The sequence below is a fragment of the Coregonus lavaretus genome (assembly GCF_964263955.1).
Source record: "Coregonus lavaretus genome assembly, contig: HAP1_SCAFFOLD_2453, whole genome shotgun sequence".
Lineage (NCBI taxonomy): Eukaryota > Metazoa > Chordata > Actinopteri > Salmoniformes > Salmonidae > Coregonus > Coregonus lavaretus.
The window spans coordinates 23,211-38,428 of record NW_028159301.1 but is presented as its reverse complement, the minus strand read 5'-3'; the positions used below and the strand labels follow the sequence as shown (position 1 = coordinate 38,428).

Below are 15,218 nucleotides of genomic sequence, written 5' to 3'. Positions count from 1 at the left end.
TCAGACAAATGATAGCCAACGGTATCTGGCAGTCCTCTGTTCAGTCGAGAGACTGCTTATTAGCACGGACAGAGACCATAGGCTACATTAAACCAACATTACATGACTGCATGACTGTCCTGTTCCATACGACACTCATGGTGATGGGGGTTGGCTTGCATGCAGCCTGGAGGCCTATGGGCTGTGGGGATTAAGTGGGAAACCCGAAGGCTCCACAGAGTAAAGACCTAAAGAAAAGCTTCTAACGAGGCTCATGGGCTGTAGTCAGGCACACGGTGGAATACGAAGGAACAGGTTTGCAAAACAATTGTGTAATTTAAGGTATCATTGAATTCTAAATAAGAAAATACGCTACATTGCATCTATATTTATAAAAAATAATATCAAAATGACTAACCCAAAAAAGTAAATAAATAATTGTTATTTTTGTTTCATATTGTGCAAATAATTGGTATATTTAATGTCTAGGCTATGTTACATTTTGTACAGTTATTTCCCATGCAGGCAAAATTGTACAACTTTCACACTGATTGTTCATGTGGGAAACCTGCTCTCTAGTTGAGAACTAGAACAAAACTGTGGATGGGCCATCGGATCTACACATGGGGAGACTTACCCTGAACCAGATAACGTGGAAGGTAAACCAGGTTGAGAGGTGAGAAACTATGTATTATTGCTTGCCTCGCCTCTGTAGGCTATGTGGCTGTTATTTTATGAAGAGCGTGTTGACAAAGAGATGATTCATCAAAAGGGTTATACAGTCTGCACTCATTTTTAAATAATTAAATAAACAACACAATCATGCAATGACACACACACAACTCCACCAACTCCAAGGTCTAGCGCACGTCTCTCTCTCTCTCTCCATTTAACCGTTAAAGTGTATTCAATTCAAAGGGCTTTATTGGCATGAGAAACATATATTTACATTGCCAAAGCAAGTGAAATAGATAATAAACAAAAGTGAAATAAACAAGAAAAAATTAACAGTAAACATTACACTCACAAAAGTTCCAAAGGAATAGAGACATTTCAAATGTCATATTATGGCTATGTACAGTGTTATGATGTGTTCTCTCTCTCAGCTAAGGAAGCACCTGAGAGACGAGAGCTACACTTTTCTTTCTCTTCCGGGGGGAGGGTAGAGGAGAGGAGACAGTGGGACAGCAGGGGAGGTGCGGGGGAGGACCATCATCATTAGGCAATGGAACACTCCTTGAATGAGTTTGGGCACATTTGCGTTAGGCTCTTCCACCCTCCACAAGTTTCTCTCAATAAAAACTATTCTACTGATGTATCTGCATTACCAGAGTGGGTTAACATGTATAGCCATCCCATCTCCACATTTAGCCTAGTTGGATATACATTTTCTATGTCACGTTTTAGGGTATAGGCCTACTTTTCGTCAAGATTCGACGTTTACGTGTAGCCTGCATTACTACAGTCAGATTTAGGCAACGTCCCTCTTCCCAGATTCGCTTGCTTCACTAGGCCTATGTGTTTCCCAAATCATAGTTGAAGTGAGTAGAGTAAACACTACCCGGCCGGTCCTGCCACTCCTCTGCAGCAGGCCTCGGTGTGTCCTAGCCCCGTCAGAGTGGCAGAGGAACGTCCCTGTATAACCTCAGGCCTTGAGGATTACTTCATACATTTACATTTTAGTCATTTAGCAGACGCTCTTATCCAGAGCGACTTACAGGAGCAATTATGGTTAAGTGCCTTACTCAAGGGCACATCGACAGATTTGTCACCTAGTCGGCTCAGGAATTCTAACCAGCGACCTTTCGGTTACTGGCCCAACGCTCTTAACCGCTAGGCTACCTGCCGCCCAATAGAGCCATACACCATTCATACACACAGCACATTTCCTCATGCTAAGACCTATATAATTATTTATTGCTATTATTGATAGATACAAAAAATTGCTAGGCTACATATAGGCTAGCCTATATCGCTGTTCATAAATGACATATAGACAGTGTACATTTTGTGTGCTCTGATTTTATATGTTTAATTTTTAAAGAAATTTGGATGCAACAATTATTTGATACTTTTTTTTTTTTAAATCGGACAATTATAATTCTAAATTTTTAAATAATCCTGCTGCATTTAACACTCTATTCCCACTATAGTCCCATATCTATTGCTCCACTGTCAATGAAATACAGAAGCCAGCTATATTATTGTATAGGACTAGGCCTATATTAAATTCCATTTCATATGAAGTACACCATTTATTCCACTGCTTGACCAAGTAACTACCAACTTCATACTTGAACATAGACTGTAATACAGTCCATTCTGTTATTTTTGACTTTTGACTAGTTTTATTTTACATTTACATTTTAGTCATTTAGCAGACGCTGTTATCCAGAGCGACTTACAGTTAGTGAGTGCATACATTTTCATACTTTTTTCATACTGCCCCCCTGTGGGAAACGAACCCACAACCCTGGCGTTGCAAGCGCCATGCTCTACCAACTGAGCTACACGGGGCTATTGTTATTATTGATTAATGTACTGCATTATTGAGGGAGCTAGCCCATAAGCATTTCGCTGCACCTTTTATACCTGCTGTAAATTGTGTGACAAATAAAATGTGATTTGAAATAAATTACTTATTTTAAGTCGCCTAAAATAGCATGATGGGGCTATTAAGCTGTTAGACGTGGTATAAATGGATTGTATTGATGGGCTTGGAGGTAATGAATGAGATGCAGAGGTGTTGGCGTGTTATAACCTAGGCTACATGTTGAGCTTTCCTAAAAACATGAGAAAGTAAAAAACAAGAAATGCACACGAAATGACAACGTGTTTAGGCCTAATAGCAAATAAACGAAAACTAATTTTTATGTGAAATAAAGCTCCATCCATACACTACATGTCAAGGGAATGGGTCATGCTTAGCTCTGACAATAAATCACATTCCACACATCTACTGGAGCAGCGTAGATGCCTCAGACCCTACTGTGGCAACAGCCTGCATACCTGTTGGACATCATGCATGCTCTCTCCTCTCCTCTCCTCTCCTCTCCTCTCCTCTCCTCTCCTCTCCTCTCCTCTCCTCTCCTCTCCTCTCCTCTCCTCTCCTCTCCTCTCCTCTCCTCTCCTCTCCTCTCCTCTCCTCTCCTCTCCTCTCCTCTCCTCTCCTCTCCTCTCCTCTCCTAACTGGGGCCTTTCTGGTTGCCTGTAAAGGAGCATTTCCTCTGCTCTGCTTGTGTAACGCCGAGGCACAAGAAAACACAAGCAGACACAACACGGTGGGCTACACGGTGGGGTGAGGGGTGAACACAGCCCACCCCCCAGCTCACACTTCAGGCTCAGATTGCATGTAAAATCGCATTCTTAGGGGTATCGAACCCAAGGAATTCATTTGTTTTGGCATGGCTAGTGAATTTGTACCGTAAAAAGCATACCAAGTGCCTCCATTAAACTCAATGCAAAACAAATGACATGGGGCAGGGTGTGGGAAAGGGACATGTTTAGTAAAAGACACACCATGAGTTGGGTGTTAGAGAAGCAAGTTGGTTTAAAGGGTTAAGGTTGTTGGAGTTCAGAGTTTGGGTTCTAGAGTGAAGCGCCTCCCCTCCACACTTAAAGCCACAGGTTTTGCTTTTCAAAGAAAACAACCGAAACATGAACTATAGAGTAATTATTCCATTATTTAATTATGGTTGAAGGATTTCCGTTTCACACATGGGAAACACATACACATAGACCATTATAGAATAGCCTGCCCTTACACCAACACTGTTTGGGACGTTTTAAACTCTTGTTCTCAACATTTCCATGTAGGTACACTGTAAAAAAAGATATTGAGATTTGGTCAACTAAATTTGCCAAATTTGTTGAGTTGTCAATTTTTTTAAATTGAGATTATTTCAACTCACTCAAAATGTTCAAACGTATTAATTCAAGTTGAGTTAGCAAAAACAATATGTTTACTCAACTTAGAAATTCACATACATGAAGTAACATCAACTGAAGAAACATAACAGTTGTGTTGACAAAAAATGGCAAGTAAAGATAACTAAAACTTTCAAATTGTCTTAACTTATTAAATCAAGTTGAATAAGCGAAGAACTACGTGTTTACTCAACATAGAAATTCATAACCAAGAAGGCAAATCAACTGAAGCAACATAACAGTAGTGTTGACTGATATTGTCATGTTCAGATAACTTCTATTTATTTTCTGGGGGTGGGGCACATTATAATAATACCCAGCACGCTTTGCAACCGTTAATTATTACATTTACATTTAGGTAATTTAGCAGAGCAACTTCAGTTAGTGCATTCAAAGAAGGTAGATAAACAACCACATGTAAAAAGTAACAAATAAAAAGTTTAATTAACCGTTACTGAGAATGCTTTGTAGTTAAAGTGGTCTGTTGGTTGGTAGACATTACAGAGTGCACTGCCAGTTTTGAAACTGGCGAAAAAGCGCACACATGAGCAAGAGGCAGATGGGAGCATAATGTTCCCTACTGAAATCTCTTTTATATGATTTCAAAGATTTAGTCAGTTCTGAAATGTGTAATTTTCTAAGTAGTTGTTTCAACTGTATAGGAAGTTGACACAACATACCATTTTAAGGCAGCCAGGTTATAAACATTGGTAAGTTAAAACAACTAAACGTTTTGTTTTTCTGACTATCAAATACTTGTCCTCTCCACTAGGTAATTTGTCAAAACAACTTGAGTAGCTTTGTCAGGACATCTAAAAAAAATCAGCTGAAGTACATTGATTTGACTAAAAGTATCAAGCTCACTCAACAAGTTATTAAATCCAAATGTGTCAGTTCCACTTACTTAGGTTGAAGTTAACTCCACACGAAATCCGGATTGGACTTTACATTACATTTTAAGGCAGCCTGGTAACAAACCTTTGTAAATTGAGTCAACAAATATTATTTTAGAGTGCATAATTTGATTTAAAAAACTGCATTTATGTGTATAATGGAAGGTCGATGTGTGTTGTCTTATCCTTTCAATTACACTCAAAAGCCTATTATCTGGCCCATATATATGTTTCAATGTATCATTCTGCATGTATCTCATAAAGACTACCCGAATGCAACCGTATAGCCTACTATAGTCTATAAAGGCCCAGAAAAGTGTAAACGAGAAGGAAACATTAGTCTTGTTCTTTGTTCTGCTTTGTTTTCCTAGAAGAGCGCGGACATGTGCGTGCGTGTGTGAATGACTGAGTGTGTGTGTGTGTGTGTGTGTGTCCTCTTACCTTCCACTCGCTCTAATCCGCCAATCTCCTCCATCAAACCTCGCGCTCAGCCTTGTCCTCGCCAAAAGCACGCGTGCACATTACAACAAATATATCTATCTGCACGAGTGATGAATGTGCGCCCCGGGAAAGGCACGAGGCTAGTCTACCAGTCGGGCCGCGGTATTCCCCCGGTATTACAGAGCCTCCATGCAGCACGCTGCTGTAGCCTCCGCTCTGGAACCCTTCTTGGTGAGTCATCTGCACTCCTCCGGCCGGCTGGGTTGAGCTCAGGGGGAGAGAAGAGAAGAGCGGGACCGAGGGGGCTCCTCTCACAATGGGCCGGAGAAACGCAGGCAACAGCAGCCACAACTTCTGAATAGCCTGTAGCAGCTGATGGGAATATCGCTGTTAAATACCGAAGTGCAACACAAAACGAAGGAGCAGCCCAAAGGTTTAGCTTATATGTAAACAAAATGTAATGGGTGGACAAATGCGTGGTCAAAAAAATTAATCATAATAACCAAAACGTAGGCAATTCACTCCCAAAGATCTAGAGCAAGAAAATACCGAGCTGCAATGGAGAGGCTAAGAGCACAGGGGAATAGCACGGACCATGAACAAACAGGCCTATGCAATCCATTATTTTGGGCTTCAAAATATTGTATTTGTTGTATTTTGATTCATTATTTTAGTCTATTATCCTCTTTAAAATGTTGGCCAGTAAATCTAAAAAAATATGCGCTGTAGGCTATCACATCTTCTGAAATTAGGCAAATTAAATTCACAGTAATTTACCTTGTTAAACACATAGGCCTAATTATAGGATAATTAGGCCTATATAATTAGGCTGTGTGTGTATAGCCTACAACATGAGTAACATTATATTTACACATTTTAGTAAGCTGGTTGTATGGGTTCGGTAACGGGTTAATAAGTTGCCAAATAAATACAAAACTTACAGTCTACTTTGTCAAATTTTTTAATTGCCCTTTGGGTTGATCTGATGGGGCACATGACATTCACTCAGTGTGCATGTATGTGTGTGTGTGTGTGTGTGTGTGTGTGTGTGTGTTTTGCATCATCACACCGTTTAAATATCTGTTGCATGACAAAAAATGACCTGTTTTTATGCGCCATTGATACATTCAGGGAACGTCCATAACGTGTAGAAATTCAAGTAAATTTAAGGAATTAGTGGAATATATAATGACGAGTAGTGGTCTAAAAATCATAGTGTCAATTACTGCACAATTTTTGTAAACGTGGCCCTGTGAAGCATTATTTTTGTTTTATTCATAACAGGCTCGTTAACCTTTTGGTTACGACAGAAAGGATGGTTATGAGAGCTAAACACGTTCATTTTCCAATCAGGCTAGATTTATTCAGTTGGCCTGGAAACCCTGTGATTTGCTCTATGCCTGCATTCCCTCAATGTTGGAGATACAGCGATAAGCACTAACCTAAACCGATTACAGACAGGCTTTAATATGTATGTCTGTCAGGCAACTTCTTCAGGATGAGTGGGACTTCAGAAGATGTTCTGAACAGGGCAGTGATGACGATGAAGGTGTCTGTATGAAGTATTGATGAAACTATGAACATGCTTTATGTGTAGCGAATAATACACATACCGTCCAACCGAAGATTAGGCCTGTAGTAAACCCGCGGATCACAGCTCTTCTCCCCGGCTCTCCGTGGCCTGGCAGTGGGTAGGGCAGATAGTTCGAGCCGTAATCCCCAGGCCTCAGGTTGATGGAGCTCAGCTAACAGTGGACCCTTCTCCTTTGTCCATCAGAAGGCAAAACAAACATCCACATACTGCAAACGCTATAGAATAGCCTATATGCATGATAACTCGGTTCACTGAAAATGGTACAATTGGGAAAAGTAATGAGGGTCTGGGTTGGATTAGAGCTGCCACACACACACTGGTGAATCGCTATGAAATAAAATGTCATATTTTCAACAGGACAAATATCTCATACTGCCTGTCTTTCCTCTTCGCGTCCTTACACACTTACTACATATAGGCGACACACACACACACACTGCAGGTAAAACCGCGAGCACAACGCGAAAATGTCCCAAAGATGATGCGTAAAGTTCAGCATCGATAAGAATGTCAGGCCAATTGGCCTCCCGACTCTGCGGCCTGCTGACACCGCTCAGCCCTACCTCCCAGCAGGGAGCTACAGGCTGGGATGTGCTTCAACTTGTACCTTGCCCTGGATCACAGGCTACTAAGTAAACACACGTAAATTAATGTGAAATAGTGGTTTAGAAGCGGCTAACGACTTGGTGATAATCTATGGCCAATATAGCACCGGGTGTGTGCTGTATAGCACTGAAGTAGATACGAGTAGTAAAACAATGAGTCAGGAAAGGTAGGTTAAATTGTGTATTTCTTTCTGTGGAGGTGAGAGTGAGTTCTTCTGTCGATAATATGACTGAATCATCCATTGAATAGGGTAAATCATCACAACTACATCAACCACTTCGTTGACATTAGTAGCCTATAATGATGTAATAGAACAGAAACAAACAAATAAATCACTCCCCAGTACTTTTCACAAGTAATCGAAGTACATTGGAGCTCTGAGTGGAAAAGCACCTATAGGCTACAGGCTCTCTTTATTGTTATGGAATATTTAAAACGCAAGAACAGGATGTAGAATTCAAAAGCTCTACCCTCCCTCCTTTTCTTACCCCCTCTGCAACTTGGCCAAATATTTATAAACAAAGATTAGACCTAACCTACCTATGTTGGGAGGAGGTTCGAGGCTTCGAGGCTTCGATCCTAGCTGTTCTAACGCGAGCCCCAAAGTGTTGCCATGTCATGGTTTGCATGCTTTCTTTTCGTTCTTTTCAAAATTCACCTTAAATAGCGCGCCTGTATAGCGCCCTTGCCTCACTGGTGATTTCTCCTGATCCTGATCATCGACGAGGTCAATGAGAGCTGCAGCTAGGCAGCAAAGCATACCGTAAATGTACGGAAATCAGCGATATACATAAGGCAAATATACTTGTACGGTTAAACCGTCATCAGAAATGATCATATCAATATCAATTCAATTCAAGGGGCTTTATTGGCATGGGAAACATATGTTGACATTGCCTAAGGAAGTGAAATAGATAATTAACAAAAGTGAAATAAACAATTTTTTAAAAATCTCTCCCATGCATGCTTGTTGTCACACACACACACACACACACACACACACACACACACACACGCACACACACTCACACAACAATTAACCAACCATTACAGGCCTCTTTACATTAGGATCAGGGCGCAGTGAGTGATGATATGGCACAGCGTGACGTTTCTCCTGTCAGCCTCACACCGCTCTGCTCTCAGCATATGCATAATACAGCCTTAAACAGTGTGTGTGTGTGTGTGTGTGTGTGTGTGTGTGTGTGGGCAAAACTGTTATTTTCCTTGGAGAAGGGGTGCGCATAAATCTGTGAATGAAATTGCATGCTTTACATGTATTTTTCCCACTGCAGTGACAAAATATAAGCTAGGCTACAATACCTTGTTGAACACAAAACCCTTAGTGTAAATTCACAATGTCACACACACACACCAATTAACAATCAAACTCATTCTTTAGCCTACTCCTTACTGAAATAAAATCATGTAATAATATATTTTATCCAAATGTATAATGATAGGCCTATGTGCAATATAATAAACCTAATATTAGTTATTATCAAGTTTGCGGAAGAGGCCTTGGGGAAAAGCAACTCTGAGCATGCACTTTTACCGCACGTTAAAGCACGAGCTTTTCCCAGATTAATCGACCACCGTGCACAAACGTTGCTCGTGTTTTTATCGTGTTGGGCCGGGGAACAGCAGGCTCGGTGGCCGGGATAAAAAGAGGATATTTACCGGTTTAAAATAGCCCGGCGAGACATAGACTGATCATTAATACCGAGGTGACTGGCACAGTAGCGGCAGTGCAGAGAAAAAGAGGACACACCACCACACACTGACCATTCAGCAAGTTTGCAAACTAAATACATTTAGCAAAATGAAGGATGTAGCCTAATCGCAACATGAATCAAACAATCAAATAGGCCTATAACAACATGTCTGTCATTTATTCTGAAATAATAAGGCCTGTGCAAATGTGTGGCTATGCGCAGAGGTTTGGCTAATCATCGTTAGAATGAGCTCTCCTTTCACCCTCGAAATTCACACAGAACTAAAAAAGCTCATGCCAAAGCATAATTTTCGAGTGTAACTCGACGATATGCCACTCTAAAATTGGGAGTTCGAAGAGCATTCTACTCATGTGAAAAATGAAAATCTCTTTGTCTCGGAGTCCATTGGAAAGACGGCTATAAAACACCAATCCATCACAATAGAATTAGTGAAGGGGTTACACAGATTAACAGACGTCTGAATTCAACCACTTATATTTTATTGACGTATGCCATCTATATATTTCTTTGTAATGATAGGGTATTTGTTCTCTCAATAATGCCACTTGGTTTCCCTGACAGCGCTATAGGCATAACGCCATAAATACTACTAGCAGGATATAGGAGACGACTTGCCCGGTTCAGCTATTCCACCTTGTCTCTTAAAAACCGATATTGAAATATGAACTTGTCATAGCGGCATTATTTACTTAACAAACGGAGGTGGGGGTACAATAGTATGGTAATCAACTGGGGGGGGGGATATCCATTTTTATTGCATCACCTGTCAGTGGCGTCCAATAGGCTTCGAGTCTGAGGGCATTAATTGATGAAGGTGTCTCCGGGCTCGCGCACTTCCCCTCTGTCATTTTATTTGTGGCTAACCCCGCAGCCAGGATAGCAGCCGCATTTAGGCTCTTATTCGCTCTCTCTCTTTCCCTCCCTCCCCCTCTCTCTCTCTCTCTCTCTCTCTGCCTCCCTCCCTCCCTCTGTAGCTCGCTCCCTCTCCCTCCCCCTCTCTTCTCTTTTTTATCCTCTCGTTGAGGCAGTGGTATACACCTTCCTGCGGTGCTGCCGGTCAGAGGGAGTGAGCCGGAGAGGAGAGGCTGGTAGGGTTTAGCAGACAGCCAGCAGCCGGCCTGGCGGTACAATCCCTCGCATTCCTCCACCATGCCTGGTCCGGGGCAGGGCCCGAGGACAGATGCTGTGAACCCATCCGACACCGCTCCATTTAACTCCGCATCTCAAAGTTTGCCTGTCCATGACACAGCTTGGAGGTACTAGGACGCATCAGCAGCCTCCGACCGGCGCGTCAGAATGCCTTGAGCTCAAAATAGGGAGTTTATTCATTTTTCTTTTCATAGCTGCACGAGAACAATTGATCGCGATAAATGCTTGGATTATTACAATAGAGAGGGAAAAGCAACATGGGAGACCTGAAGTGTGGGTTTGAGGAGATGCAGGGAGTGAGGCTGGGATACCTGCTGATAAAAGGAAAACAAATGTTCGCCCTCTCCCAGGTCTTCACTGACCTACTGAAAAATATTCCCCGGACCACCGTGCACAAACGCATGGACCACCTGAACGTTAAAAAGCACCACTGTGATTTGGAGGAGCTGAGAAAGCTCAAAGCAATAAATTCTATTGCTTTCCACGCGGCTAAATGTACTCTGATATCACGGGAGGATGTGGAGGCACTTTATTTCTCCTGCAAAACGGAGCGCGTGTTAAAATCCAACAAAAGAAAAGTAAAGAAGGTGAGTTTACCCGAGGATGTGGGCGAGGGCAAGCTTCACGCGGACACGCACCCTGCCGGGTTATGGAAGGAGAAAGTTTGGTTAAGTTTGCACAGCGTTCCACAGACTCTGTCCCTCAAAAACAAATCCGGCAAGAGAGAGCAACCAACCTCGCGCCCCGACTCCAATCTACCTCAAATTTACAATAAATCCCTCGGTCAGGATTATTCCTCTGTCACCAAGTCGGCATGTAAACCCTTTAAAAACTATGAAACTGCTCAAATACCGGGCAATTGCGTCGCGTTTAGTCAGAGACATTCGTTTTTCAGGAGCGTGGTGAGCCGGCAGCCGGTGTTGTTTAAATCCGCCATTGCTGCTCAGTCTAGGCTCTCTGCAGCCGGCGACCTACTTCACAAAAGGAAGAGGAGGCGCGATGGGGGCGGCGGCAGGGATAGGGACAGCGGCGGCGCGAGGCAGTCGTGGAGCAGGAGCAGACACACACACTCACACACTCACCCACACCACCCGGTGCTTCTCGTGCAGCCCAAGTGCTGCAGCAAGACAAAAACCCACCACAACGGGACAACTCTGGGTCATTTTCATCTTGGACACGAGTTTTACCTCGACCACCGAGCTCACCATCATCCTCACCCGCAGCAACATGTAGGGGGTTTCCCGGAGAGCTACAGCAGTGACACCGAGTCCAGCTGCTACTCAGAGCGGCTCAACAACGACTCAGACTTCGGCTCCAGTTTATCCACCAGCAGCAACTCTGGGACCTCTGACGAGGAGGAAGATGAGGAGGATGAAGAGGAGAGCCCGTTGGAGAGCTCTGAGGTCAGTTCTGACGAGGAGAGTTCATCTCAGTCTGACAGCAGCTCTGTGTCCAGTCAGGTCTCTGTCCAGTCCATCCGCTTCAGGAGGGCCCGGTTCTCCTCTGTCAACACCACCAAACATATCACCACTAGAACTCTGCCTAACGCTAAAACTCTCTCCACTACTCTCTCCGGCACTAGAACTCAGTCGAATTCTAGAACTCTATCCAACAGTCTAACTCTCTCGCACACTAAAGCACCTTTGCTCCTGCAGCCTACCTTCCACTACAGCCACCAGCAGCAGCCATCTAGACCGGTTGTCCAAGGTGGAACCAGCCAGGTGGACTATGCCAGTCCGAGGAAACAACAGAAATATGACTTTACAGCCAGGGAGGCCAAGCAGGACGCACACACATACAGGTTCAGTTCGCCTGTCATCCGGGGGAGTTGTTTCGCTGAGAGGAAAGACAGGAAGGTTCCTGAGTCCCAGGTCCAGACCCAAAGAGAGATAAAGAGAGCCGAACCTGTGTCCAGAACAGTTTACGCACTGAGCCCCTCACCTAACCCCAACGGGAACAAAGCGGTTCCTCCACACAGGACACCGGGACACGCAAACAAATGCCCCCCAGTCCTGAGCTCACACTGTGCCCATGACAAAGACACAAAGCACTCCAAGCCCACAGACAACAACCAGCTTTCATTAGCTGCAAATCTAAAGAAAGAGGTGAGAATTAGCCCAAGCCTGAAACTGCCCTCTCCGCTCAAAACCATTAAGACCGAGCCGGAAGAGCTCTCAGTGGCCGCGGGTCCCCTCCCCAACAGTGGCAGGGCGGTCAAGACGCCCCCCTTCAACCTGCAGAATGTGAAAATCAAAGTGGAGCAAAGCTATGATGAATACGAATACAACAGTAAGGCCTCCGGGTTCCACTGCAAAGGAGACGAGGCGGATATCAACAATGGCCAGTACCCCGGCGGCGACATCAAACACGCTGCTGGCTGTTTCAACAACGAGACCAAAGCCATTGAAAGTTATGCTGGGGCTCCCAAGTCCTCATCCGGCTTGCAGGAATGCAGGAGCACTCGAGACACCCCTTGTCCTGAGGAGGGGGAGTATAAAAACGGAGTTGGGGTCAGGAAAAACGGCAGGACTCTGGTTCTGGGGAAGGAGCCTGGAATTTCGAGGGCGCAGGCGAAACAGAACGTGTCCAAAGTTGACAGGACTTTATCTTCTCATCCCGCGGGTAAAGCAGAGATTTGTGAAGGAAATATTGAGCATCTAACAGGGGCGAGTAAACGAAAACGCGCGTGCAGTAATGTAGCAGCCTCTCTGAAGAGGCCTTTCAGCTTCATGGCAAATTTCCCGGCTCCTCCATCCCTGGTTGTGGGCAGCGACGGGGATTTAAGCCCAGCTTACTCTCTGAACTCTCTGGGGGGACCCCGACCTCCCCCTCGCTCTCACCCCGTGTGGCGGTGGCAGCCTGGCGGTCTGACTGTCCCTCCCCCACCAGCTCAGAGAATCAGGAAATGTTGAAGCTTTTTTCTTTGAAAAGAACAACTGCAACAAAAAAAAATACCTGGATGGAAACCTACAGTACCTTTACTACAACATAAGTCTTAAAGTGAATGGGAGGCACTAATGGCTTGCATCCTTCAGTTGTTTTTATTGAAATGTTTTCCTTTATTTGATGTAGTGGATTTAAAACATTCCTCGTTGTTGTGGAGTTATAGATCAGTAATACATACACTGCTATTCTCCATAACGCGCGGACCGTCTTTGAGCCTCTCTACCTATGCCACTGGACGATCCCTCCTCGTGGATTTATTCTGACTAACTAACTCTAAATAAGCTATCCACCATAAGCAATAGGCTACACGTTTGGCAAAATGTGCTTATGTGACTTTTCTCGGATCTATTGTTGCTGTTCCCCTTGACGCTGGACCGGTTGGATTGTACCAGGGTTTCAGCTCGACCTGTTGGATTTTACCAGGGTTTCAGTGAAGTAAACATTTGTGCTGTACTGCCTTTGTGGTGAGAGAACGAGAGGGGAATATTCCCTCATAAAAATCACAGCACTCCTATGTTGGTCTGTATTTTTCTAACATCAGCTGTAACTTGAGTAGGCTTAATCAACAGATTCAGGGTTTTCCTTAAGTAACATGGTTAGGCCTACTGTCTGTCACCTTAGCCCTATTACGAATTGTAGTTGTTTTTTTCTATAAGATTTTAAAAACCTAATAGAAACCCTAATTTCGGTTTTAATTTGATGCTTTCCAGAGTTTGGGTCAATTTTATCTCAATTGTTTCTATTTTCAGATAACTATTTTTGAATTCGATATAAAATGTAGATTAATTTCTCCATGCAAGTCCAAATTCATAATGTTAATTGCAGCCTATATTGAATAGGACATAATTGTAAGTGAATTGACTCTTACTCTGATCTGGCCGGTGCTTGCAGTTTTTCAGAGTGTTTGTGATCAGCCTTGTTTGTATTTCTGAGAGTATTTCCTGCAAGCTTATGTTTGGCTGTAGTCAGACAGCCACGAGCGCCCATACAGGCCCAAAACAGTGCAGGCCTTACATACAGACAATCACACAGAGAGATACGCCCAGGCCTGACACAGATCACGCATTTTCGTGAAAAATCACACGTCCTGACAACCTTGACAGGTTTTTGCATTCTGGTGGGACATTTTCCTATATATTAGAAGTTTATCGATCAATTGAAACACGCATAGCCCTAATGTACACGGGGAAATAATGAGAAAAACGGTGATAATGACACTCCTGTCCAACCAGTTTGGGGGTTGCATACACTAAAACAAAAACCCACCAAAAGGTTGTCTTACAACACACTGAGCCTAATGTAATTTAGAAACAACACGTGGAAGCACAAGTGATAGGCCTACATGCTTTGCACTTTGACACACACCCCATTTCAGCTTGAGGAGTGTAGGCTAGTTTAGCCTAGTTATGAAAGAGGTGATTGTTTGAGAGAAGCTTAAAATAAAAATAAATGTAAGATAAGGTAGGCTATTAGCCTATGTCCACTTAAAGTTTTCACTTAAAACTGACCATTTATAATTGGTTATTTGTGGCCATCCACAGCCTACACATGAAGTTGGATCGTTTTGCATATTTGGGTCAAACCGGTAATATAGTTGTTTATTGTACCCTTGCATCTGCAGACATGCTGAAATGCCCAGTACAGCAAGTTGTTGTGGAATAGTTACATAAATGCGTAATTACCTGTTCACATTCTGCGGTGAAGCCCACCGTGCTGAATTGACCTGGGAAAATCTCCAGTCGGTCAAAATTACTCAAATTTAGTCTACAGAGGATTAGCATACATACACAGGCCCTACCTGCAGTCAGTCGAAAATGTACAGGCCCAAACACAAATCTGGTTGTACCTTTGTTATGATAGCATTGCACTCTGCAGTGATTCGTGTTTTACACAAAAGGACATGGCCTTCTCCATGTCCCAATTTCAACTGATATAGACTAGGCTATACGC

At 43.4% G+C, this 15,218-nt stretch overlaps 1 protein-coding gene across 1 annotated transcript; it reads left to right on the top strand.

Moving 5' to 3' along the window:
* Positions 1-10,579: 10,579 nt before the first annotated feature.
* Positions 10,580-13,775, top strand: LOC311123048 (SKI/DACH domain-containing protein 1-like; the record flags this gene model as incomplete). Its single annotated transcript, XM_084197335.1, has 1 exon — positions 10,580-13,775. The coding sequence occupies one exon, from the start codon at positions 10,580-10,582 to the stop codon at positions 13,232-13,234; it is 2,655 nt and encodes an 884-aa protein (XP_084053461.1). The 3' UTR covers positions 13,235-13,775.
* Between the last annotated feature and the right edge of the window lie 1,443 nt (positions 13,776-15,218).